At 42.1% G+C, this 26,857-nt stretch overlaps 4 protein-coding genes across 5 annotated transcripts; 3 read left to right on the top strand and 1 right to left on the bottom strand.

Moving 5' to 3' along the window:
- The first annotated feature begins 3,562 nt into the window (after positions 1-3,562).
- crlf1a (cytokine receptor-like factor 1a) lies at positions 3,563-16,030 on the top strand. Of its 2 annotated transcripts, none has more exons than XM_042099428.1 (8): positions 3,563-4,057; positions 5,958-6,236; positions 7,826-7,955; positions 8,693-8,862; positions 10,417-10,574; positions 12,338-12,506; positions 13,924-14,109; positions 14,694-16,030. In XM_042099428.1, the coding sequence occupies exons 1-8, from the start codon at positions 4,000-4,002 to the stop codon at positions 14,708-14,710; spliced, it is 1,167 nt and encodes a 388-aa protein (XP_041955362.1). In that variant the 5' UTR covers positions 3,563-3,999; the 3' UTR covers positions 14,711-16,030. The 2 variants fall into 2 exon arrangements, with proteins under 2 accessions (XP_041955362.1, XP_041955356.1); XM_042099422.1 differs by having other exon boundaries at positions 13,924-14,105; positions 14,694-16,029.
- A 1,590-nt stretch (positions 16,031-17,620) lies between these two features.
- Positions 17,621-20,804, top strand: odf3l2a (outer dense fiber of sperm tails 3-like 2a). Its single transcript, XM_042100544.1, has 4 exons — positions 17,621-17,741; positions 18,148-18,258; positions 18,820-18,933; positions 20,115-20,804. Exons 1-4 carry the CDS (start codon positions 17,693-17,695, stop codon positions 20,600-20,602), a joined length of 762 nt encoding a protein of 253 aa, XP_041956478.1. The 5' UTR covers positions 17,621-17,692; the 3' UTR covers positions 20,603-20,804.
- A 621-nt stretch (positions 20,805-21,425) lies between these two features.
- ebi3 (Epstein-Barr virus induced 3) lies at positions 21,426-24,909 on the bottom strand (the record flags this gene model as incomplete). Its single annotated transcript, XM_042100260.1, has 7 exons — positions 21,426-21,942; positions 22,501-22,661; positions 23,499-23,674; positions 23,847-23,964; positions 24,281-24,490; positions 24,692-24,747; positions 24,878-24,909. Coding segments are annotated over 7 exons (903 nt in total), but the record flags the coding sequence as incomplete, so codon positions are not given.
- A 661-nt stretch (positions 24,910-25,570) lies between these two features.
- Positions 25,571-26,853, top strand: LOC121679331. The gene is made up of 2 exons (XM_042058278.1): positions 25,571-26,293; positions 26,453-26,853. Exons 1-2 carry the CDS (start codon positions 25,811-25,813, stop codon positions 26,681-26,683), a joined length of 714 nt encoding a protein of 237 aa, XP_041914212.1. The 5' UTR covers positions 25,571-25,810; the 3' UTR covers positions 26,684-26,853.
- Positions 26,854-26,857: the final 4 nt, after the last annotated feature.

Here is a 26,857-nt window from a genome sequence, read left to right as displayed (position 1 = left end):
TAACAACTGATTTCAATGTGTAGTTTTAGATAGTTAAAAACTTTCACATTGCACATACAGTGTATATTCTGGCAGTTCCCACGCCATACCATATGATTTTCAGAGTGACAGGATGGCTTCCACAGGCGATTCCAAAACAACACAGGATCCCTTTAAACTCTGGGCAAGCAGACTATCAAGTCTGGGGAATCCTTGTAATTGGCTTTCTGTGATGCCTGTCACATGATTGTGTACATATGTTTTGGGAAAGGTCATACACAATAGCTGGTTCTGGGTTTTGGTGACATTTCTCTTGAAGTTTTACTGTATTTCAAGACAAAGCAATGCTCTTTATCTTCTGTTCAAAGTAGGTGGTCATTCACAATGTAGGTGAGACTTCCTCCTGATGGCCAAAGATCTGACTTTTCAGCCTACAGTTACCCATGCTCTCTCATGGGCCAGAAGTGTAATAACCACAGTAAACCAACCAAATAACCAATACACACAATTAAAACTGCACAAGTCATATTAGTATGAAATAACACAAAAAACATACCAAAAATATGAAGTGAATAATTTGTTATATGAAGATAACTGAGGCGTTGTGTTTTTTCTTATCCTGGAAAACCCAGATCCTGGTAATCTAGAAATATATACTCTTTTGATCCCGTGAGGGAAATTTGGTCTCTGCATTTATCCCAATTAGTGAAACACACTCAGCACACAGTGAACACACAGTGAGGTGAAGCACAAACTAATACCGGTGCAGTGAGCTGCCTGCAACAACAAGGCACTCGGGGAGCAGTGAGGGGTTAGGTGCCTTGCTCAAGGCCACTTCAGCCGTGCCTACTGTATATAATAAGATAAACTGATGTGATTGATTCCTCGCGATGCAAGGGGTAAAAGTAACGTGCATCATTACTCATTGCCAGAGTGTCTCGCAGAGACAATTCAAATTGTGCTTTTGCGAGAACTCTGGATTTCCAGGGTAGCTTTTTCTTGTAATACATAATAAATCACTCTGTTATAATATCTCTGTTTCCTGTACTTCGTTATAAAATAGACATTATTTAGCAGTTACCAGTATGGAAACTGTCAGAGACCCATGTGCACAGAGTAACCATTTTGGCTTGTAAGATGAGAGCACTCAGTGCTAGAAAACCCTAACCCCTTTTAGCCATTTCTTGTTTGATTGTTGATGCTCTGCAACAACACATTGAATCCAGATGGAGAGGGATGAGAGGGTAGAGGACGTGGTGGTGGTGGTGGTGGTTGGGGGTGGGGAAAGTTAACTACTGCAGGTCCTGCAGGAATATTGGCTACACATTTGAGAAATCCTGCCATCACTGAGCGCATGGTTGATATACATCTGTCATGCATTATTGGAGAGAAATGCCAAAGGTGCTTCACTGACTTTAGAAAGTATGTGAGCAGGGAATCCTTCAAATTAGAATCTGATTTCTGTTCCATGTACAACTCTCTTCATTTTAATGTGCTCCCCCCTTTTTTGCCCAGTAGTGCTTTGGTATACACAGAGTTCAACATGCATTAAAAGCCAGAGAGAATTCAAACATGCCATCAAAGGCAATGACCTCTCTTCAAACAAACATTTCCCCCCAATCAGTGGAAAGTGTACCACCGTGGTCTGTGGCCTGTCTCTTCACATAACGAGGAAACATCTTGATTTAGGTTGATTTCACTCTTGATTTTCCCAGAACCGATAGTCATTATGGGTCTCCTTTTCTTTTCTTTCCCCCCCTTTTCTTCCTTTCTCTCTGTCTTTATTCCTTTGCCCCTTTTCCTTCCTTTTTTTTTAGTTTTTTGGGAAACACCTCCTGGATCCTCTGTGCAATACAACATGATAGATTCAAAGGTTATCAAAGAGGCTCAACACTGGCTGAAGACTTTCACACTCTTCTACAGAGTTGAGAGCAGCCTGTGCAAGGCAGAATTCCCTCCTGACAAAGAAAAAAAATCTTTATGGTTGTGTAATTTGTTCCACATGCCAGCCATCATCTACTAAATCACTGGGTCCCTGATCATCAATGCCTTCCCATGTCGTTATGTCCTGTTTGGCTGTCTTAAGGGAAGATGAAGCTCCTTCAGAACCTTTTTGCTCATTGTCAGCTTTAATTCAGACATATTACGCCCCACTACCTTGTTGCCTGCTCTGGCAGGACATATGTTAACTTATCCTCCTTGGCCATGTTATCCAGACAGGCTCCTTCATTACCCTTGTCTTGGAAAGCTGCTTTTCCTGACTGATTGCTGTCCTTAGACTGATTCCGGTTAAGTCTGTGAAGTATTGAGTAACATGATCGTGACCAGTGGCCTCAGCATTGCAGTGCCCATTCATCATGACATGATACAGACTAAGTTTTATGATTGTTAAATAGCTACTGACAATGCATCCTCTCTTGGCATAAAACAGAAAGTAGAATAAAAAATACTTAGAATTAAAATACAGCAGATTAATGGAATATAGTTGATGCGTCAAAAGGCAAAAGGATATGAGAAGCCCAGACTTTGGCCACGTTTATCTGTACAGGCCAGTGATGATGAAAGAACAAAAAACATCACGAATGAATGATGATATAAAAAGCTAACTGTCTGGTTCTATGAAAGATGCATTATGCCCCAATGCCCAAACCAGTCATGCGAAGCGCGGTTAGCTTTGATAACTGGAAAGTGACGAGGGGTAGCAAGTGAGTCTAGTCATCCCACTTACGGGACAAACTCGCCATGAGACGGGCGGTAATGTCCACCAGAACAAGAGCTGGTTCATTAGAATTGATAAAGCGTAGCATTGTGGCACTGTGAGCTTCGACGTACTGGCCGTCGTGGTTATTGTAAAAAACACTCAATTTCTCTTGAACAAATGTGACTCACTGGCCCATTCCGCACCTCAGACATACCCCAAGTGCTGTTCGTCAAGCATTAGTCACAGCAATTACAAAGGCACGGCCAGGAAAGAAGGGATGTTTTGTTTTTCTGTCCTGTTGGAAAATCACCATATATGGTCTCCCGTCACTTTATTGTTTCACTCTGAAAAGCGATTACTGATCAAGGTCCAATTGCGCTAAAGTAGCCTAGCTGGTACCCAAGGCCATGGCCTATCTAAAGGCTATTACACTCTTTCTCGGCCTGCTCACCAAATAGTGCCCCGAATAGCCATATGTAGCCTGCCTTACTCTGAACGAAGCTTCATATATTGTTCACATTCCTCTCTAGAAACCTATAGGCCTACAGCCTACTTTGAATAGGCCTATGAGGGGGGTATCACATGAACTTGAAAAAAAGAAGGGGGGAAAAAACACATTTTATAGTAGGACACGTATTGGCTATGTAAATGTTCACTGTGTGCATATGTATACAGCAGAATAGTTCGAAAACGTTTGTGAAGACTATATCTTCTATAGACTTTTGTGTGGGCGCAGAATTTGTTTTAAATGTTGTAGGGCTTGCTGTGTACACCTACATCGTTTTGTAATAGCTGACAGGCACACAGGCACACAGGTGATCTAATCCTTCAGAATCACTAAAGGCCTACATGAGTCAACCAAGAAGAACGCGAGAGCAAATGTCGGAGTGTGCAGCGTGCGCCGCATTGGTAAAATGGAATGAGACAACGAAAAGACGGAAAGGAACGAAAGAGTCTAAAATGACTTGGCGACTGTGTGGGAAGACAGGGGAGGAGCTTACAAAGTATAAACTTGAATGTGTTCTAGCAGTTCACCGTGGTAAACTATGACAAAACTGGACATAGGGACATTATCCACCACAAGTTTACCTAGACGTAGACAAGTAGGTTTTCCCAACTCTGTCTGAAATTGAGACCGCTTGTTAACATCCACAAAGCCGCCTGCTTGGATACGATAGCCAAACCAACTAAGGACAGGCTCCCACATCAAGAGTTCTGGATCTGGTATCGTCGGGACTGCATGCGTGCGTGAAATATTTACGCTAAAAATAAGAAGATATCGTTTTGTTTTACGGAGAGAGAAGAACATTCCTTGAAATATGATCACGTTATTGTTTCTCATAATGACCGGTCCTGGTGTGCTGTCTTCCTCGACCCGTAAGTACTGGAGTTACACATGATACGCGAATGTTATAACCAGCTAATCACTGCATGGCAATACCCTAATTTTTGACGCATCAAGTGATGTTTAACCAATAGGCCTACCGTCTACCGTGACAGAACCAGGTGAGACCAGCCTTCCATGAGACAAATAGCCTAATGAAAAGCCTGGGTGAGAAATTGTGGATTGATAAATTGACAGTTTCATAAGTGGAGTAGCTACAAGAAACATTTAACAAGTAAACATAAAGAAATTCTTTGCCAAGAGAATAGAAGTATTTATCAGGTCAACTTTAGAGTTATTTAACATTATGCATTTTTTTCATGTAATATATCATTATTGAGAAATCTCACAGGCGCTAGAATTTTAGCAGGTCAGGCCATAATTCATTTAACACATGGAGTGTGGTACTTTATGAGCCGCAACAAAACAGTTACTTCATTTCCCCCGCGTTTTAGAGTGTTTTCCCATTCCTCAGTTTTTACCTTGTCTGACTAATCAGAGTTAATGTAACGCATCGACCACATAGAGGCCTATAATCACACGAGTTCAAAGGATGGTCACTTAGGTCTTACGCATGGTCCTTTTCACCTATGCTTTACCTTGCTTTGACATTAAGATTTAGTCATTCAATTGAGTACACACACTGTCTGCACTGCCTTTTTTTCTGAAGAAAAATCTGCTGCAAACCCATGAAACTAAAAAGGCTTCAATAGTTTTGCATTAGTCAAAATTGAACTGTTTAAAGTTTTTAATTACTCCAAGTATAACAAAACAGCCATACCAATTTAAAAACAAAACATTAAAAAAACAGGATGAATTAAATAATACCATAAAATAATTGAAAATAATTAACACTTAAGACTTAATTAAAAGCCTGCATGAATTAATGACCAAATGTGTAAGCAGTGAATAACATTTCCCTACTTTCCCTGTGAAATCACAGAAGACAAGCTTCGTTCAATGTATTTTAAAAGCATACTCATGCAGCTGGATCAGAGCCCCTGTTGGACCCTGAGTAGAACATAAACACAGAGCACAGGAGAGAGTAACACCAAGACATTAACAGGCTTTCATCTAACCTTGCCGAATGACACCACTGAGAAGAAGCGCCACAAAACAGGCTCCCATTTTTCATCATCACAATGGGAGCGGTCTAATCCTTGGGCTTAACCACGGGGCGCTGTATATTTGCCTTGGTTTAGAGTGTTGCCTCCGTGATCACAGGACTTTGGGCTTACCTCACGAGACCTTCTAAAAACAAATGATATTTTACAGCCCATTTCCTATGCAGACACTTAAAATAAATAGAGGTAATTGCCACTATCATTAAAATGTTTAAAGGAAAAGGCTTGTTTTGTGTCAGGTCCAAATTTTCCTTCCCCCTCTGTGCCTTTGGTGTGACACTGTCATGCTTAAAGGTGATCTAACTGAAATTCAGTGGCCAAGCATAACCTCGTTGTAATAAAAAAGTGTAGTGTGTGTACGAAACATGCAGCTTAAGTAACAATCCCTCTACACGGATCTCTGCAGTCTATAACTTATTTTAATTTTCTACCCTCTAAGTGAAAAGGCCTGAACCTCAGTCTGATTGAATTTCCGAAATAAATGGATAAATATATCATCATTCTTAATAATATGTATGGAATAGTTTCTTAATGATTTAAACGGTGATTTTAATAGCATAAGTAAGATTCATGTGCCATGAGCCCTACTCAGCTTACGTCAATTCCTTTATGTACGACAGCTTTTTCTGTCATTTGAATCCTATTCAGCACAATTCAACTGTTTTTGTTGTGTTTTTTTTGTGTTGCTTGTTTGGTTATTTCTTTGTTTATTTAAATTTCATCCTTTTTATTTCATCCTGCCCATTTCCTCTCTTTCTCTTTTTCCTAGAGCTGGCTGCTATACAGCCCCAGGACATGGCTGTGCGGATCGGCACCAGCCTGACGGCCACCTGCTCGGTCAGCCCAGAGCTCGGCCTGCATGCCAGCTCACTCTTCTGGACGTTGAACGGCAAGCGTTTGCCCAGCAGCACCTATGCGGTGCTCAGCCCCTCTGTGCTCAGCGTCACCCTGCCCCCGCTGCCGGGATCACGCCAGCGCTCCGGGGACAACCTAGTGTGCCACAACAATGGGGGCCATGTCCTCGCCGGCTCCTGCCTCTACGTTGGCAGTAAGTCTGCAAGGACGAGGGGAGAGAGGAGAGGAGGAGGAGAGCATCGGAGGAGACAGTGACAGAAAGACAGAGAGAGATTTCTTTAACAAAAGATTAAGATTTCTTTTTCAAAGGTTTAATTGACATGACAAGAACACTTGTGCTGTCAAAGTATGTACCAACATTAATATAAAACCATAGATTCATTAATACAAATAATTATTACATGTAATTATAGATAAATTACTATAACTATTAATAGTTATCACTATATTAAATGATAGAGGCTCACTAGATAATTTAGTTTAAACTAGTGTGTGTGTCTGTGTGTGTGTGTGTGTGTGTTGGAGTAAGAGAGTAAGGCTGTGTCTGTTGAGTTCAGGGTAGCAGATGGGGAGTAGGGAGTTCCGAGCTCACAGCATTTAAATTTGACCTCCTTGTCTGTCGAGTTGTTGCAGTTGTTGCAGTATTTAATGCTTTTTTTCTGAACAATGAACTCATACTTATATAAGCCCTTAAGATAGCCGTGTGTTCTGGTGGCTTACTTCTGGCACCTGTGTGGTACATTCTACTCTACCCTCTCTACCTAACTCTCTCCCTCTCTCTCTCTCTCTCTCTCTCTCACACACACACACACACACTCGTTCAACTTTCTCTCTCCCTCACAAACTTAACATTGTCACTTTCACACATAAACATACACACTCGCTGACGCATAAACATACATACTCGCTTCACACATAAACACACATTCACTGACGCGCAGACACACACCTACACACAAATACATACATTCTGTATGTGCACACACATTTAGACTCTCTTTCTCTAGTCTTTACATAGCCTTTCACACTCATTACTGACTGGTATTTTTTAACAGAAAAATGTCCTACTCTTTACAATGTAATGCTTGCATAGACAATAAACACATATTTGTGTTTACAAACATACAAACTTACACTCTTTCTCCTCTTCTTCTTTCTCTCTCTCACACACACACATACACACTCTCACACACACACACACACACACACACACAGAAAGAGTCATGCAAAAACATAAGAACAGACCACTGTGTGTGACTGAAAGGAGAGCTCTTTGCACCCCCCCCCCCCCCCCAAAAAAAAAAAAAAAAAACTTTCATATGAAGAAGATGAGCCTGTCTAAAATGCTGCGTTCATCCGAGCTAAGCCTCAGCTTCCTCTGAAGTCAGGCCTGAGCGTCACAGTCGGCCATAATCGCACGCCGACACTTACTCTCCCTCGCTGTCTTTTGTTCGTTGGGAGTTGAATGGAATCTTGGCAGGAGTCCTAAAGTTAAACGAGGAGGACAGCTGAAAACGCTCATCCGTTGTTGAAGATGTGAAAGCCCCCGTCGCCGCTGTTTATCCTGCTCAATGGGACAGCCAAGGGGTTTCACTGGCACCTTCACCATCACGTTCACATCCGCTGCTCCGGCTCTGCTTACGCGCAGGTTTCTCATGATGTGTTTTACTGCCGCTTGCTGACTTTTAAGACCAGTCAATTGAATTATCTGTTTTATTTTGTGTGTGTGTGTTTTCCTTTCCTGCCTATCTTCTGACTCCTCTGTCTCCTGTCTGTGTCCAGTGCCACCGGAGAAGCCAGTGAACCTCACCTGTTGGTCCAGGAACACCAAGGACCTGACTTGCCGATGGGCCCCGGGGGGACAGGGCGAGACCTTCATCAGGACCAAATACACCCTCAAGTATAAGCTGAGGTGAGCCACTGTTACAATCGTGGTAAATCTGGGGTGGGTTTAGAGAAACCTTTGGTGTTTATACTCAGTCCTGGCTCTGTAAATGGGAAATAAGCAATTTCTATCCCAGCCAATCCACACTTTGCTTAAGGAGTACGGAAAGGAATGGTGAAATCTGATTGGCTGTCAAGCTTAAACATCAACAGCCAAAATCCCTGACTCGTCCTTCAGCAGCTTCACAGCATATTATCGAGGCTTTGATGAAGAATTCTCTTGATGTGTTGCCAGATGACCAAAGCTCTGACTTAGCGAAGTAATTTAGGCATATAAAATGTCTTAAGCTTGTGTAAAGCCAGTGAGTAACCTGAGTCTTCATGCTGGGCAAAATCTGTTGGCCGCTGGTTGAGGATTTAGACAATCACATTTTTAATTCTAAAAGCCTTAGCACATGTTAGGATTTGTTCATGCTCTCTTCATGCTCAGGCTGTGAAATTGTAAATAAAAACAGAACATTCAATTGAACTGAATTTTGCTTTACGCTTGTAAAAATGTCTTTGCTTCCATTACGCTTGGAAAAATTACTAGAAAAAGGTGTTCGCTGGAAGGCTCTTGGTTCCAGAAACATGCACTCTCTTTCTCCCTCCCCCCTTGTTTCTCTCTTTTCTTTTCCACACTTCCCTTTATCTTTTCTCTCTCTTTCTCTTCTCTTTCTCCCTCTCTCTGAGTCTCACGTATCTCTTTGTGTTGGTGGACCTCAGGTGGTATGGGCGGGAGAAGGAGTGTGAAGACTATAACACAGGCCAGCCGTACACATGCTACATTCCCCGCGACCTGGCCCTGTTCACGCCCTACGAAATCTGGGTGGAGGCGTCCAATCAGCTCGGCTCGGCTGCCTCTGACATCATCTACCTGGACATCCTAGACGTGGGTGAGTGATTGACCTTCAACCTTTTGACCTATCCCAGTGGCCACGACTTTATTGGATGGGTGTCGTAGGCCACATCGTGAGCAGGGAACTCGAGAGCATCCAGGTCTCTCTTTGCCAACCGAGCCGGGTGGAGCTGTGACGAATAGCTCTGGACTCGCCCTTTCCTTTTGACAAGCTCATACCCCTTTTAAGTTTTAGTCATTGCACCCACACAGACACCTTCACTATCTCTCTCTCACACACACACAAACACGCACGCACCCACGCACACACGCGCACGCGTGCACACACACACACACACACACACACACACACACACACACACACACACGCACACATGCACACACAGGCACAGACACACACATTGTATGCCCTTACATGCACCTTATTGGCTTACGTCTATTGCTCTCCTGTGGAATTTTACAGGCTCTGAAGTAATCCTAATTCCATGAATTCCCCCTCTGGCTGCAACAGTTAAGGGGTTTTGACCAGAGAGCCAGCCCAGAAAAGCCCTTTAGATTCCCCTATTATCTCCCAGAATGCTTCTGTCCAAGCCAGAACTCCAGCAAGATGCCACACACTCATGGGAAACCCACATGGAAAAAAGATTCATAAAACTTCATAAAAATGGAATTACAGGCTCTAACAGAATAACATCATAAGGAGTAATGAGAAAACACAACTTCACAAAACAACCCCCCCCCCACCCCACACACACACACACACACACACACACACACACACACACACACACACACACACACATACACACACACACTCTTGCCCTGTTCCAGTAATTACCTACTTTTGTCTCTGAGGACCCACCCCTGTGTAAGAGGCCAAAAGAAGTGAGGTGAAAGGTGTGGGCTGTGATGAGAGGGTGCTGCTGGAACTGTGACGCACAGATGCGCACACTAACGCGCGAACACACATACACACACACACACACACACACACACACACACACACACCCACACACACACACACCCAAATGCTTCCTGTCTCCCTGCACACACACAACAGGACAGATTATTGCTCCCTCAGGCATGGTAAAGGCTATTACAGATTATAGGCGTGATTTGCTCAGGTGTCTTGTTCTACAGGTGCGTGCCAAAGCAGTGCATTTGTTTGACTAGATTTATCAGTGATGAAATGCCTTTAACCCTGGTCCTGTGCTCTGGGATCTCTGGCTTTTGGGGGGGAACTGTAACCTTGTGTGTTGTCAAGGCCTTTTGGCTTCTGATTTGAGTAATTGCGGGCTGGATTACTTCCAAATGAGTTTGGACGGAAGCACCAGAGTTCAGGGTTAAAGCATGTTCCATTCTCCAGCTACAGAGAAGTGCAGACATCCCTTGGTAAACCAGGATCAGATGTTAAAGTGTTATTATAGCCCAAAATTTCGTCAAAAGAGAAAGAAATCAATTTGTTGTTGATGTTTGTTCATATGTGACCACATAATTGATTAAATGAGCATGATCAAAGGCAGAGGTCCTCCAACAACACAACTGTTGATTGAAATCCTGTCTCTGACTGCACCTCCCCCTCTGGTTTCAGTCACCACCGACCCCCCTGCAAACGTCCATGTGAGCCGCGTAGGGGACCTGGAGGACCAGCTGAGCGTCCGCTGGGGCACTCCACCTGCCCTCAAGGACTTCCTCTTCCAGGCCAAGTACCAGATCCGTTACCGGCTGGAGGACAGCGTCGAGTGGAAGGTATATATATACCTGTTCTCTGTATCATGATATTCGCCGCAGCTGTATTTAAAAACAAGGGCTGTGCCGCATCATTTTTAATGGGTTGTAGTTGTCAAGGCATGTTTTATTACGTGCTTCTTGCCTCTTTTCTCTCATTCAAATGCTTTAATCTTCATTTCAGTTCCTGAAGCTTCTTCAGAGCTGTTTCTTTTCATTTGCTTTTCATTCCACAGCATGGACAATGTTGATCTGATTTGTCATATGACTTTGAGGCAAAGTTATGAATGCTAGTAGTATATGATGGCATTAGCAAATTCAGTTCTTAATTTGCCTCTCACGTGAAGGCATCTTGCTCCACCATTCCTGAGCCTCTCATATTGACTCAATCATTAGGCAGGTTTCCTCTTGGACAGGGTAGAGAGAGGCTTTGGTAACATGAAGTGGAACGTTTTCAAACTGCCCTGTGTTGTCACAGGGCTGTCAAAAGTATTGTTTTGCCATTTACAAAACAATCCAGAATGCAGCCTGGAAGAAGACTGTGAGTTGGAAGAATTTCACAAACATAATTTACTCAGTTACATAATTGTACTTCGTAAAAGCTTGCAATTTCTTTAACTGTAAACAAAGAAATACTTGGCTTTTTGGTGGCTCTCATGCCCAACTCAACATAATGTGTGGAAATCAAATTGATTCAAGCAGTAATCTTGTTATCTCCCATATATATATTAGCCTCATAACATTGCCAACAAGATGTCTCTTTTAAAATGTTACGCTTAATGTGTTGTTTGCACATTCATTCACATTAACTGAAATGTGAGCTCTCGGTGTGTTTATCCCAAGAGGACAGCTCTGATAAGATACAGAACTGAGAATGATTGTGTTGCAGTGGGTATTATTGCGTCCTCTTTTGCTGCACTCAGTCCCAGATTTCTACCACCGTTGTGCTGTCCCCTGAAAAGACCATCTTTCATAACACCATTATCTATGGTATTCCATTTTCTACTTGGTAAAAAAAACTACAACTACAACTTTTAACTTTATGGTAGTTAGACCTGTGTTTCTGTGAAGTGCTGTTACACAGTGTTCATTGTTAGGCAGCACGCTGTAGAAGCGGCCCTGGCCCGGATGCAGCCCGGTTCCACTTCATGCGCTCTGGGCTGTGGTATTTCAAGGGGGAATTAGCGGAGGCATAAACAGCCAAGCAGCCTGCGTCTGCACGTTGTTGGTGCTTTCTTCGCCGGGGCCAATTACTCAATCTGTAATAAGTAATAGATAACAGATTTACTCTAAGGGCAGTGTGGCTTACTGTGTAGAAGTTAACAAGAAAAGTGTGTGTGTGTGTGTCTGGTCTCTAGGACGAGTATGGGTGTATGCACAGATGTAGTGTGTGATTGTGCTGTGTGTGTGTGTGTGTGTGTGTGTGTGTGTGTGTGAACATTCTATAATGGCTTGCCACTAGAGATGGGGTTTTGTGAAGGTGTCATTCATATCCCCACCCTGCAGCAGTGAGAAGTGTGAAGTTTTTTCTCCACTCATTAAAAGAAATCCCTCCTCCAGTCAAGGAGCATGTGCAGGCTCGCTCTGGAATCACACGGTGATTCCCTCTCTTTGTCTCGAGTGGCTCCAAGTGTTCTGTGGGTGCCACAACATGAAAGGCATTCGTTTGATTTTGATGTGGCCTGCTCTCCCTCTCTCATACACTCTCTCTCTCTCTCTCTCTCTCTCTCTCTCTCTCTCTGTCTGCATGTTTATGTGTTCTCCCTCTCGTTCCCTTCCAACAGGTGGTGGATGACGTGGGGAATCAGACCTCCTGCAGGCTGGCAGGCTTGAGGCCGGGCACTGTGTACTTTGTCCAGGTGCGCTGCAACCCTGTGGGCATCCTGGGCTCCAGGAAGGCTGGCATCTGGAGCGACTGGAGCCACCCAACGGCAGCCTCCACTCCACTCAGTGGTGAGTATTTCGCGTGAGAAAAAAATAACCAAACAAAGACACAAACAAAAATGTCTGTTGAAACAAGAGGGACCATGTGTTGTGTTTATACTTCCACAATACACACATCCAGACACTAAGTAAAGTTGATGTTGACATTCCTGTGTCTTCTTTGGTCATTCACATTACATTGCTCATGTGCTATTTGCCCTATAGCCAATAGCTTGTCATGTCAATACACCGTTCAAAACCACAATACGACTGGATCGTAATACAACATAGTTCTGTCGGTATAACTCATCCATTTCTTAAATAACACCATGGTATGACATGTAGAGATCTGACAAAAATGTATTCCTTCAAATCAAGAACACTCTAGTGTAGGATCTTGAAAGAAAAAAAACAAAGTCAAGTCTACGATATCTGACACATCAGGATTCATCAACATAGGGGGAGAACTGGTGCCATGTATCAGCTGTGGAAAAGAGACTGGATAAAGTGATGACATAATGGGAAGTAAAGCTTGTCCGGTCAAGCATCCGGGAGATTGGGCTCCTCATTTAAGCTAGGTTCTAAGAACTATTTCCCTCCAAAAAAGTAGATTTACCGTGTCACTGTTGCCTATGTGCTCACATGTTTGTTTGTTTTTTGTCAATGAAGATAAAGACTCTGTAGACAATAATTATGTCATTCTAAAGACCTTTAAAGCGTTTTGAACTAAAGTTAACAATGTCCTTCCACTCTCAAATTGATGTTTACTTTGTTATGACCACAAAGTCGATTGTTTAAAGTCTGTTTCAAAATTTTTATTTGTGAAGTGCAATGTAAGTAAGCAATTACCTCATGTGGAAATTATTTTACACAAAACAGGTCAAGTTTGTTTGTCCAAAACACATTTTATTACTTTACATATGTGACAGCTCACTTCATGAAATAACCAAACTGCCCTAGAGTTGGGTCCATGCTGTGTGATGAAAGAGGTCCTCAAATGAAACACACTCTGGATTCTACTGCGTCTACGCTAATCTCGCTGTGTCGACTCATAATAAAACACATATTGCCGAGACAATGCAATCAAGTCGCTTGTGGAGCACTGACACATGAAACGAATTAGCCAAGTTATCCCCATCTCCATTTCGTGGTTCACCAAAAAGCTACAGGGGAACATTAGCTTGATATTTTTCCCCTCAAAAGTTCCCACACACTCAAGATTTGCAGATTAAGTCTGTTCTGCCTCTGCTTTTGTTTTGGCGTCGGCCATCTGGAAGCATGGGGTCGGATATTTATTGAAAGTGGCCAGGATTTATTTTTACCCAGCTTTTTGTTTGGCATGCAGTGTAAACTGTGGCCGCACATACAAGATAAGCCTAATGTCCAAGACAACAATCCATTGACAGATTGTTTAAATGTTGTCGTTCTCATACCTCGTTCTCCTCAGAGAGGCTGATGGGTGGATCCTGTGACTCGAAGTCGGGCCAGCAGAACTCCACTCTAAGGCGGGACCTCAAGCAGTTCTTTGGCTGGGTGCGCAAACATGCCTACGGCTGCAGCAGCATGTCCATCAAACTCTACGACCAGTGGCGGGTCTGGCTGCAGAAATCCCACAAAACGCGCAACCAGGTAGGTAAGGAGCCTTCCACCTATTTATTTATCTATTTATTTTAGTCTTTTACCTTTGAGTCTGCACTTACTTTGGTCTGTTTTAAAACAGGACTTGGTCTGTTTACGCCTTTGTCTCTGTAGGCAACTGCATCCTCATAAGTCCAGCTGTCTCCACTGTCCCAGTCTTATTGACTCACTTGTTTGTGCAAATCTGTTGCTTCACACAGTTCAGCTAGATGAATTCCCTTGTTAGTGCACAATTTTTACGACAATCACAGGACCTTCCATCAGACACCACAACACAGGCTCTCTGGCATACACATGTAAATATAACTAACAGACCATCTAGTTCTCTCAAGCTCCCTGCCTCCCCCTGTGTGATGTGGTTTGGGTTTGTTTCGTTTAATGACGTGCCCCAAATAGTGACTAGAGGGACTAAACCAAGTCCAGTGAAGGAGCCTCTGGAATGGATCTGGTACAGATCTGGGCCCAATCTGGCGCTGATTGGTGCCATATTAGATCGATTATTTATTGAAGACATTTTGGCTACATTCATGCATATAATGACTTTCTTCTTTTGTACATTACTGTCTCCCCTTTTTCCAGGTTCTTCAAGACGATAAATCCTAGCACCTGCTCTTTCATATAGCACAGCCAAGTCTGAAGAGGGCCATTAATACTTGTATGAGAGACTTCACTTTCTCCAGACTGGACTATTGTTTGGTTCTTCCCTACAAACAAAAAAAGAGCCTGCTGCAGATGGAATTTTGAAAAGACTCTTCTGACTGTGGAATCTTGTGTGGTGTGGAGGAGGTGTGTTCCAGCGCAGAACCGGCCTCATGCCCTGTTTTACAAGCGTCTTTCAGTGCAGACCAAACACAAACTGTTTAAAAACTGTCTCTCCTATCGTGGTGACATTAGCAAGAGCAACTGCTCACATGTGGAGCGTGTGTGTCTTTTGCCCGGGGGCACAAGGTCAGCAACAGAGGAAATTTGCACATTGACATCTTGGAATGATGTACAAGCAATTTGCATTAGCCTGATGACTCAGCCTCTATATTTGCTTCAGGGTCATTCTGAAACCACTCCAGCAGTTATCTGCCACCCCAGAGCATATCTGCCGAAAGAAATCTTCTGAAAGAATGCACGAAAGTCATAACACAACATCAGCAACCACCTAATTTTTGTTGTTGTTGAGAGCAACCAAACAATTATTTTGTTCTGTGCTCAGACCAGAACATTGTTGCAGTATTAATGTGTTGTCAGGGGGACAGGGGAATTTACTGTAATCATACTAAGAAGGTATACCTCATGCAATACCTCTGTTTTTAAAAACCTACATGTGTTGGTTTGGGCCATTGTGGCCCACAACCAGAAGTCAACTCTTAAACTACATCAGATTTTGGTATATTGGAACGTTGCCACTATTTATGGATATGATTTGTGGATATGTACACTAGTGCCTTGAGTTCATTACTTTGTATAGCTTTTGTCACCAATGGCCAAGACCACCCAGTCAAACATCGGAAAGAAATGAGATAAAGAAAACTGCAGTGTCTTAACTCCGTGGCAAATTGGTACCCCAAAGGTAAACACCCTCAAACCATGGATTAAGAGGGATGGAACACTGCCATGGAATCTTATCTTTGGAGTTTTGACTCGGGAAGGGGCACCCTTCGGCTTCCATAATCTTCTACACCCCACTTTACTTTGGCATCATAACTTCACTGACGCTGGATTTAGAGGTGTTAAGGAGGTTTGTAGCAAACAGTTTGTGAATAGTTGTGTTTATATTTGAATACAATTCACTGCTTTTATTTTTATACTTAATTGTATCAGCATATTTAAAATTGTGCAAAGCTATGTTTTTTTGTTGTCTCTAAATTATGTATAGTTAGTTATTATATTGATGACTGAAATAAAAAAAAAAAACATAATATTGTTATACAAATCACTCTTTGAGATAAACCAAAGTTGAAAATGAGTGTGTAATCATCATTGATTCCAGTTGTAACATGCATGCACAATTCTCCTGAAATGCATATCTCCTCCTTCAAAAACAACAACAAAAGCCCAGCTGCCCTGAGGCAATAAGGAGACAAGGCCAGATTACGATCCTCCACAGGCGAGATAATTCATGTGTGCGAGAGCAGTCACTTTGAAAGATTACTTACGTATCAGGGCCCTCTCCACGGTCAGTAACTCACGCCGCGGCCTGGGTGACACCGATGGGGAACAGGAAAAGACAGCTTTGCGTATCAAGGGAGTTTCCCACTTCACACTCACAGCGTGCGCCAGACGTGACATTACAGCAAGATATGACACGTTAAGGTTACATTCCGCACAGTCTGCATTGCTCTAATCATTAAGTGCTTGTGGTTCACCAAAGGAAGGCCCATGTATTACGTTATGTGCAATGTTATGTCTGCACTACTGCAGTCTGAGGTGATTTTCTTTGGTGAAAGTTGACCTACACTGCCGCTGTGCCTGTCCCTTGGGTCAGCCCCTTGCGCTGGCCCCTGTGCACTGCTGTCAAGGTCCTGAGTTAAACCGGTTAATATTTAATGCATGTTTGCTGGTCAGTTTCCATTTACACTGGCACGCTGGCTCTGCTCTTTCTTTGAGGTTGATGTGCTGGCGTACTAAAGATCTGTCGGACAGATAACTAACTGATAGGCATAGGCAAAAAATATGCAGGTCGGTTAGAAAATCACATCAGAACTATATATATATATATATATATATATATATATATATATATATATATATATATATTAAATCCACACTGTTTCTGCATGCCTAATAGAAACTCAATAGCGGCAAAGTTGTGGAGTTGTGGGTAATGCAACCCCAGGACACAGGAGAGGTCATTGGAGAGATTGGATTTGATAACAGTGATGGACGGGGGAGATGATGCGAGTGGACATCTGATTACTTACTTTAGGATTACTTAACAGATAGTGGTGATACTCAAGACCTGAGATCTGCTGTGGTTGCACTGTAATTTAGTCTTGAGAAATGACCTCCTGACAGTATCAGTCAGACAGTGTTTCAAGAATGAACATGCCACTCCCATCACCACGAGAGACCAGCTCCAACTTCTAGGGTGGGATTGTGCAGGTGTTCATGAGCCACGATAAAACTCATCAGATCCAGTAGGCCTAGGCTATGGTCATCTCCATTGGGCTATTTCACGCTATTTTGTCCATTATTTATGCCTCTCGTCTTTTTTGACCATGGTAAGATTTTCTATGACACTGGGGGGAGTTCAGCTATGTCAGCATCTTCCTGAAATCTGAGGCGTTGCTCAACTACAGGCTCTTTTTTGGAAACAATTGTTTAACATTTTCTCATTATCTTAGCGCGTTATTGTGTAAGGTCATAATTCATCTGTGGATATGTCTGCCAGCAAGTTGAACGTTAAGCAGAAAACTTCCCCCTTAGCTCAAACAAGGATAGGGTTTCTGCATCTCGTAAAAGTCATATATTATTCAGACTGGATAGGGGCGCTCCTCGAAAGTCACAGAGGTGTTGGAGTGAAGGGGTTGCACAAACGCTTCTCAATCCACTGCGAGGGCTGACGCAGAGAAGAAGATTGGTGGTCCATGAGGGAGCTTTTGAAGAGGAGGCCCATGATCGCTGGCAGAGAGCGAGGTAAGTGTGGCAGTTTCCTGGAGTGAACTTTGACGGACGTCAGATCCTGCATTTCCTAGAAATAATCTACCGCTCCTTTGTTTGAGAAAAGAAAGAGACAGCTTGTGGATTTTCAGAGTTACAACTCACAAGCTATTAGCTAACTTGGATAACATATTTGACATTTATAGAGTGACAATCCAGAACATTACACGAACAGCCATGAATTATTCGCTACATTCCAAATGTTTCCAGATGAATGCAATTTAAAGTCAGATTGTAATTCTTTTTTTTAATCTGGGAAATGGCGACAATAATAAATTAACAAATGCCTTATGCAATGTCCTTGGGAGTTTCTTCTATTTTTACTCGAGAGGTAGTCCTACTTCAGAGACTCGTTTGGGGTTGTGAATCTGTCTCTCTTCAGGGCCAGGGCCAGGACGCTATGCTCTGCCTCCCACAATTGGTTACATTGGCCATGACTACACCAAGCCCAGCAGCCCGGCCTATTCGTTCCACAGCCGCATGAGCAGCAATAGTGAGTGACTTCACCTCCAGTGACATAACAGGCCGGCCGGGATCCTCTTGACTTGAGTGCTATTTATATAAGGGCACGTTCCCAGACAAAGATAATGGGACCTGCCTTCAAAAGGGAATTGAGATTTGTACTCTTGGTGTATCTGCCTGTCTGATTTAGCCCATTATTTCTAAATATAAATGGGATGGAAGCTGAGAAATAGAGGTCTCTAATACACTCGGATCCACTAGAGGTTAGCAGATTTTGCCTATTAAAATACAAATTATGTCATACTCAAGTTATATATTAAGGGCAAGCAGGTATATTGCAATGGATTCTCAAAGCAAAAACCTATCAGCAGTTGTGCAATTGGGGAGGAGGAGTGGAATGTGACCCTTTAAAATGTAGGTGTCTTAGTGTTGGACAATGGCCCTTGGATATGCCTAGTTTGGAGAGTTAGGAGAAGTTCACATTTATCAGGGGATATTTCTAGCCAGGCCTCTGAATATCATAAATAGAATAGAATACATATAAATAGGCTACTGTTTACAGTTGAATAACAGTGTGATTTGTACTTTGTAGTGGTGTCTGTGGATTCCAGCCCTGGCCCTCAGTATCACATCGATGCGAAGATGACACGCTTCGGTCGAAATGCCACGCCTTCCTACTCTATGCTGGGCAGGAAGAAGAGATCAGGTTAGATGGCTTTCACCAACTATGGCCTCGTCATGTTGTATCGAGCATCTGAAAGTTATTTTGTGACACTAGATTAATTCCAAGTGCTTCCTTGAGTCTTCATTAAGTCAGTGCTCTAGTTTGTCTGTCACTCTCACTCTAGGTCTGGTTCACTCCATTGAACTACATGGAATCTTAGACATCAATCCTTGAAAGCTTATTATTTTATTATGAACTAATATGTTATTATTAAATGTGTCATTGTACTTTATTCTTTAAGTGACAATATTATCATTTGGCTTTTACAGGTTTTTTTTCCAACTGCTTACACACTTAATCTTTGCTTGTCAAGTTGTCACACAATTTTCTACCTAACACACAAAAATCTATTAGGAAGAAACACAACCTATCAAAATGCCACACTTATTCGCCACTTATTCACACTCAGTCCTCAATGTGCAAACACTCATTACTTTACTGAACACCATCCAATCATTGCCTTAGTATAGGTATTGACCCTTTCAATCTGTTCCTAGAGAATTTCCGGTTGAAATGTTCAGAACCAATGCAGATACTTTGAAATGAAAATGACACACACACCACACACACACAGACACACACACACGCACACGCACACGCACACAGAAATATGTTTTCTTTCAAAAGCAAAGTAATTTGATAGTAGTCAGTAATTTCTGTCTTTGGCAAAATCAGCTTTGTGATGTATTTTGCTTCCTTCCTTTGCTTCACTATTTTTGGTTTCAGTATTGCTTGCATGTTTACAGTGTATTTCAACTTCTCTCTGTAGATGACTTTCACTCTTGTATGGAAGTATACATATAAAGCCCATGAAAGACAGAAGAGCTTTAGGTTTTGAGCAACAGTGTGTTTATGATGTATCCAAATGTCATATTCTGACAAAAGTATTAATAATGTAAGGCGAATGTTTGCTTGTAGTTGGCAAATTCTTTGTGTTTATGACATTTTCAATGTTGTGTGTCACTTTGCTGGAGATTTTAGGCATTTTGCATTTTGTGTGAGCAATTGTGGGTTTTGTGTGTAGAGTTTTGAAAAATAGATTTTTGAAAATATGTGTAAACAGTTGTAAAAAAGTCTAATCATGGCACATGTGGTCAAGCAAAAACAGTAAATTGTCCATCCACCCCCCAGCCTCTGACAGTCCATTTTTTTCTCTGCTAAAGATGACCTGTTCCAGACTCCAGGCCCAGGAGCCTACAGCCCGGAGAAAGCCCCCCCTGTGAACCTCCATCGCAGACCTCCATCCTATTCCATCGGCTCACGCACACGCTACCGCGCCACCGACACCGTGCCCGCACCTAACTCTTACACCCTGCCCTCTCTCCTGGGTGCCCGGGCGCCCAGCACGCCAGCCAGCCCCAGCTACTCCATATCGGGCCGCAGGAAAACAGGCGCCCCGTCAGAGGACCTCGCCATGACGCCGGGCCCTGGGAAGTACAACAGCACGGACCCCAGCATCTACCTGAAGCGCCAGCCCTCGTTCTCCATGCAGAGCCGCACGTCCATCCCTAACGACGCCACCTGCAAGCCCGGTCCGGGCACGCATCATTCGGAGAAGGTGGTTGCGCACCTGCCACGGCCACCCTCCTTCTCCATGGGCATCCGGCATTCAGAGTTTGTCACCCCACTGGTGGTAGATGTGTTAGATTGAGACGACTATGAATAGGAAGGTGTTGTCAAATGAGTCTCATTCAAGTTGTCAGAGGTAACTTCATAGGGACTTGATGTCTCTGTGTTTACAATGTGTACTATAAAACAATCTCCTGGAGAGGGCTGCCTGTGTGTGCAATAAGACAAGTTGCGGTCCCTCAGTTACAGTTTTTTTTTTCAATTGCTTACACACTAAATCTTTGTTTGTCACACAATTTTTGAAACCTGTCACTCAAATACCATAACCCCACATAAAATCTGCAAAACCATACACTAATTCTCAGTCTTTGACCAGTTTTCAGTTTCATAAAACACTTTTTGCAAAACATCATATTATGACAAAAGTGTTTATAATGTGAGGTGAATGCTTGCTTTAAAGATGTGTTTTTGACATTTTGAATGTTGTCATTTTGCATATAGTGGGTTTTGTGTGTAGAGTTTTTAAAAATAGACACATATTTTTGAAAATGTGTGTAAACAGTTGTAAAAAACTGTATATTCTGTTTAGGAACAACTGAGATCAAAAGCTTGAAGAAAAAAAAAATCAACACTTTCAATGATTCAATCTATGATCCCTTCATCCCTTCAGTATCATCTGATATTGAATGTTATGGGCATTAATGTATTTTTTGCATTACATTTCTAGATATAAATTCAATGAAGTATGGTGTCTATTTCTATTATCATAGGACTTCTTCATTATGGTCATGGATAGACCATCCAAAATATCCACAGAACATTCAATTGGCCCATAGTGACTTGAGCTCTAATTAATGTGCCCATCAGAGGTAACTGGCCCAAATAGATAGATAGATAGATAGATAGATAGATAGATAGATACTTTATTGATCCCCAGGGAAATGGAAATGGGCAAACAGCAAAGTCTATCAACAAGCCAAGTTCTCTTACATGAACTTAAGCCATAGTGTGGCATTTGCATTGGACTCATAAATTTTTGCAGTTAAGATCATATGCTTTAATTTATATTGTGGGTTTATTTAATGTAAATATAATAATTATTATGGGTCATCATCATCACCTTCTTCCTCATCATTTTATTATTGTTATAATTAGTAGTAGCAGCATTATTTGTAGTGGTATTATGTGATTAGCAAGATTCCAACAGTGCCCTCCTTTATGAAACACTGAATTCTGCATGTGCAGCACTGCTCCTGGGCTAGCTGGCTAGTGCTAGTGCACAATAACACTCACTGGCTGACTCCATTCACTTCCTTTTCCAGAGCCCAGGCCCTCATGGGCAGACACCTGAAAGTGGTAGGTGCGCCCCTTTGTAAACCTGTCCAGATTGATTGGGAGCGATTCAGCGCCATGTACCGGTACCTGCAAACAAGATATGAATTGATCACATCCCAGGAACAAAAGGAGCTCATATAGGTAGATACCTTTCATTGACTCAGGTTCCTGACATTAACCATACTAAATGTGTGAATCCAAAAAGAATACATGTAATGACTACTAAATGACAATGACTACTAAAACAAACTTAATATAAAATGCTTACATATACGGTTGGCTTATGGTAACTACCGGTACTCTGTCTTGCTTTTATTTATGCATTCTGCTCCATGATCCTTTAACATAGGTCAGTTCATGTATGCACACAAAGAAACCATAAATGTAAATCAACAAACAACAATAAATATTATAGTTGTGGTATTTACTGTAGCTCCAAAGCGACATACAAATAACAAAAATACAATAGTTAAATTTAACAGTAAACTATTTAAAAAGTTGGTAAGACTACACCAAGGAGAACAGCAATAATACACAAAAAATGTCAATTCAATCAATAGCCTAATGAAAATAAATAAATACTATAATATACAAACGATAACGCATAAGAAATGCTTAATAAACTTAATAAACATGTGTACTCACCTTAGTGTGTCCTTGTCCTTGATTGTTACCCCAGTAGTACCTGACTATGTACATGAGAGGGAAATGCTGGGGCTCTGGCCAGGATGGGGGATGATTCCACTCCAACACCTGCCTCCCTTGCTTCACCACCACCCTCACATTCACTGGAGGATCTGGCTTCACTGTAGTAGCAAACACCAGCAACATACAAATACTATCACCAAATGGGGAAGGTTACTACTACACCAAGACCACCAAGATATACAGTGTTAAGTGACTGACAAAAAGTTTTGCAAGCAAGTCATTCTGATACAATTTCTATGTTTTTGTTCCAGAAATGTTGGCATTGGTAGCCCTACAGAGCTTTGTATTTGCCAACAATACTCCTGATTAAAACTGAAAGACTACCTTCACATAGCCAGCCGGTATCAGACACAAAACAAAAATGATGGAAATGAACAGAAGGATGAAAATGTTGCTACATAAATGAGTTAGGACATCAAATCTAATGCACTGATCACTGCTCTGTAACCTCTCAAGGTTTTGTAAGTCTTAGGGAAATTAAATATTACAAATATGTATTAATCTATTCTGGTATAACAAGCAGCATCTCAACATGGTACTTCATTACTCTAATATGAGAGTATATATACTTATACTTACTTACTTATACATTAAACAGCAATTAGGTTTCATGTTGAGTTTAACTAAGCCTCAAGCAGTGACTCTACCTAACCAACCTAAGTATAAGTATAAGTATATATACTCTTTTGATCCTGTGAGGGAAATTTGGTCTCTGCATTTATCCCAATCCGTGAATTAGTGAAACACACTGCACACAGTGAACACACAGTGAGGTGAAGCACACACTAATCCCGGCGCAGTGAGCTGCCTGCAACAGCGGTGCTCGGGGAGCAGTGAGGGGTTAGGTGCCTTGCTCAAGGGCACTTCAGCCTGGTTTAAGTATTAAGACCACAATGGTCAAAATAAGCATCATTGCAGTAATATCACAGACTCACCATTTTCCTCCAGGTCAAATTCCATTGGTTTTGTGGCGTTGCCAAGAGCATTGATGGCTGTGATATAAACAATGTAGGGTCTGTTGGCGAGGATCTGAAGGTTCTTCATTTCACAGAGAATGTCAGGAGACTTAGGGATAATATGGCAGGGGTAGGTCACACCATAGTCCCTATCTCTGAGAGATAAAAAGAAGAAATAAATCATAGCCATATACAATACTATAACCATCTTCACACACACAAATAAACAGAAACTCCATATATTTTGTACACATTTTATTCATGCTGCCATTATGTAACATCATCACATAATTTCAGAAACTGATATTTCATGCAATTGCTTCCTACCTGTAGGTGATGATATGCTGTGTTGGTAAATAGGTTTCTGTCATCTGTGACCATGTGCACAAGGCCTTCAAAGGATAACTGGGAGCCCAGCATCTGATGTCTGGTGGAGATGGAGGATCTGCAGGGAATAGATGTGTGACTAATGATTTTCATTTAGATACATGAGAATCTTTGTGGTTAAGAACTCGTCAATGAAGATAACATCTGAGAAATAAACATCAATGAAAGCACATACAATGTGTTTGTTTGTACACACACACACACACACACACACACACACACACACACACACACACACACACACACACGCAGACACACACAGAGACACACACAGACACACACACACACACACTCATACGTACTCACACATGTAGAGCCCTAACTCTCCAAACCATTTCCAGAAGCACTCAAGCTCACTTGACAAACAAACTCACAGCCAGGCTTCAGGTGGACCTGCTGGATGACAGCTCCTCTGCTGAGACTGTGGCACGTGTAGATGCCTCGGTCTTCCAGCCGGGTGCTGTTGAGATGCAACAGAGTGCTGGACACGACCTGCGACCCATTTAGTGTCCACTCCACTGGCTCTCCACCTGCAACACCTTCACACAGCACTTTCACTTCGGAACCCACCTCCACATACACATCTGGGAAACACAGTCAACAAAAGAGAGCCAAAGAGTGAGAGCAGAACAGTGAACCTTCTTTTTTTAATGAACTGGACACGCACTGTGTTTAAAATGACTGTTTGCGGTAATCGAACGGTAATGATTCTTGATTCTGGATTCTTTAACTTAAGCAAGACAAATAGGAAGGAGTTAAATTGTAAAGCAAATGAAATGTCTCACCCTTGATGGGTTGGTCATTGAGTAGTTGAGTTGATGAGTCCTGACAGCACCCCGTACTAAAAGTAATGAAAGCAATACAAGCACATACGTAGCACCAACTGTACATCCTGGGTTTGAAAAGCTGGGTTTATACTATATATATATATATATATATAAATATGGAATATGGTAGGAGACGTGGCTCACCATAACAGAAACAAAACTTGTCTGTCTGATGATGATGGTTAAACAAAAAGGACCCTCTTGCATTACCAGGTTAATCATTAGAAATTAAGTCAATTTTGGGGTCAATGCAACAGGGGTCAGACTGAGCCAACTGAGGTGACTGACAATTTCCTCATAAACAGATAAATAAATACAGCTCCAAAAACATATTTTTGTTTTTCTTAAACTAAAAGCCTGGCTGAAACTTTTCCTCGTTTAGATACAACAGCTCATTTTATTAATCAGGATCTGAAGGGACCAATTAAAATAATTTGTGAACATTAAGAGGCTTTTAAAGCTTGTTGACTTTTGACAATGTTCGCTGTAATGTCTGGAAGTGGGTGTTACACAAAAAACAGGATGGCCTAACCTGCTCAACTGCAGAAACAAACATGTGCAAGTATCGGTGTTGGTTTTGAACGTTTCAAACGGAAATCCTCTAGGAACAGATTGAAAGGGTCTGTATGGATAAGGTCTGGATTCACAGCTGCTGACTGTGTCTTTTGCTGTTTACATATTCATGATTCACTTGTAATTGATTTCAGAGGATGTACATGAACTATTCAAAGGTGTCTATTTACATTTGAGATCTACAAAACTGCAATACATTTTACATTTGTGATAACAATAAGAATGTCAACAAATTGTGACATCATCCCTGTAATTTGAATTTAATCAGATCTGAACAAGAGACCTTGAGGACAATAAGACCTCCTTGCCATAACACAAGGTGCATCAGTGTTAACAAACACTGTAGTCACATGCTATAGGTATCCACCTCTATGCTTAAAAGCCCCTCAACAACATACCAGTGAGTATGTTTCCATGGTAGCCCATGTGCTATGAAGAGGGCTTTGTGAAACAAACCCCAAATTGCCTAGTGTGGAGAGGTGTTTGTGTCCCTTGAGAGGCATCATGAGTTTACTCATCAGGTGTATGGGATTTCTCTCCTTTCTGCTGCTTCTCTCCTCGAGCCAATATAACCTGTTCGCTTGGGTGAATCACACAAATGTGCACAAGGCTCTACTGGACATGCTTCATAACAATAACAGCAAGGCTATCCCAACGCGCCCTGGAGATGAAGGTGCCAGGGTCTTCTGGGCCACGTGGATGCCTTTCCCATTGTCACAGGAACCAGACGAGCAGATGGACTGGTGGGCACCCATCCTGCAAGTCCTGAGAATCCACAACCTTAAAGGCTGGACAGAGAAGGAGAAAGGGCTAATTGACCATGCCTGGGAGAAATTCTGGATGATGTTCAAACACACAGACCCTGTAAAGGACATGAAGCAGATCACTTTGAAAAGAAGGAAGTCTAAAATCTCACCACCCTCAAAGATATCCTCAGGATTCAGCTGGCACTGGTTTCTTGTATTTGTTATAGCTTACATCTGGAAGGTGAGATAATATAAGGTCAATTAAAATGTATGCAATCTTCACTGATTGGGTAACAGTCACCACACATTGATGTTACACACCGGACTAAGTGACTATATTGTTTACAGTAGTAATTCTCGCTTGTTTGGCCCATTTTTTTTATCTGTATGTTTCCAACAGTTGAGAGGAAGAATCACCAGTAGTGAAATAACAATAGAGAGTCTCTCTGAGCAACTCAATACACAGACTCATGACCTGGAGAAGATGCTGGAGCTGCTACAGCAGATGCAGGAAAGTCTGGACCACCTGGAGAATCGCTATAATGCCATTAGCCAAACCAGAAGGAGGAGGAGCAGGGCACAGCAAGTTACACAGATTGCCTTTTCTGATTCATCGATATCCTCAGACTGAGACTTCCCCCTCTGGAGCGGTGCTTTTTAGCCCTAAGACAAAGAGGCATGAGCCTCAGTGAATGTCTTTTTCCTCCTGTCACTACTACAATTCAGTTCAGATTCTCAGTAAGCTGTGGTTAATGTTATAAATAATGATAATAAAAAAAATAAAAAATGATTGAAAGAGCACTAT

This window comes from Alosa sapidissima, chromosome 1 (assembly GCF_018492685.1).
Source record: "Alosa sapidissima isolate fAloSap1 chromosome 1, fAloSap1.pri, whole genome shotgun sequence".
NCBI classification, from domain to species: Eukaryota; Metazoa; Chordata; class Actinopteri; order Clupeiformes; family Clupeidae; genus Alosa; species Alosa sapidissima.
The sequence above is the reverse complement of the archived record's forward strand: the minus strand, read 5'-3'. Positions and strand labels throughout refer to the sequence as shown.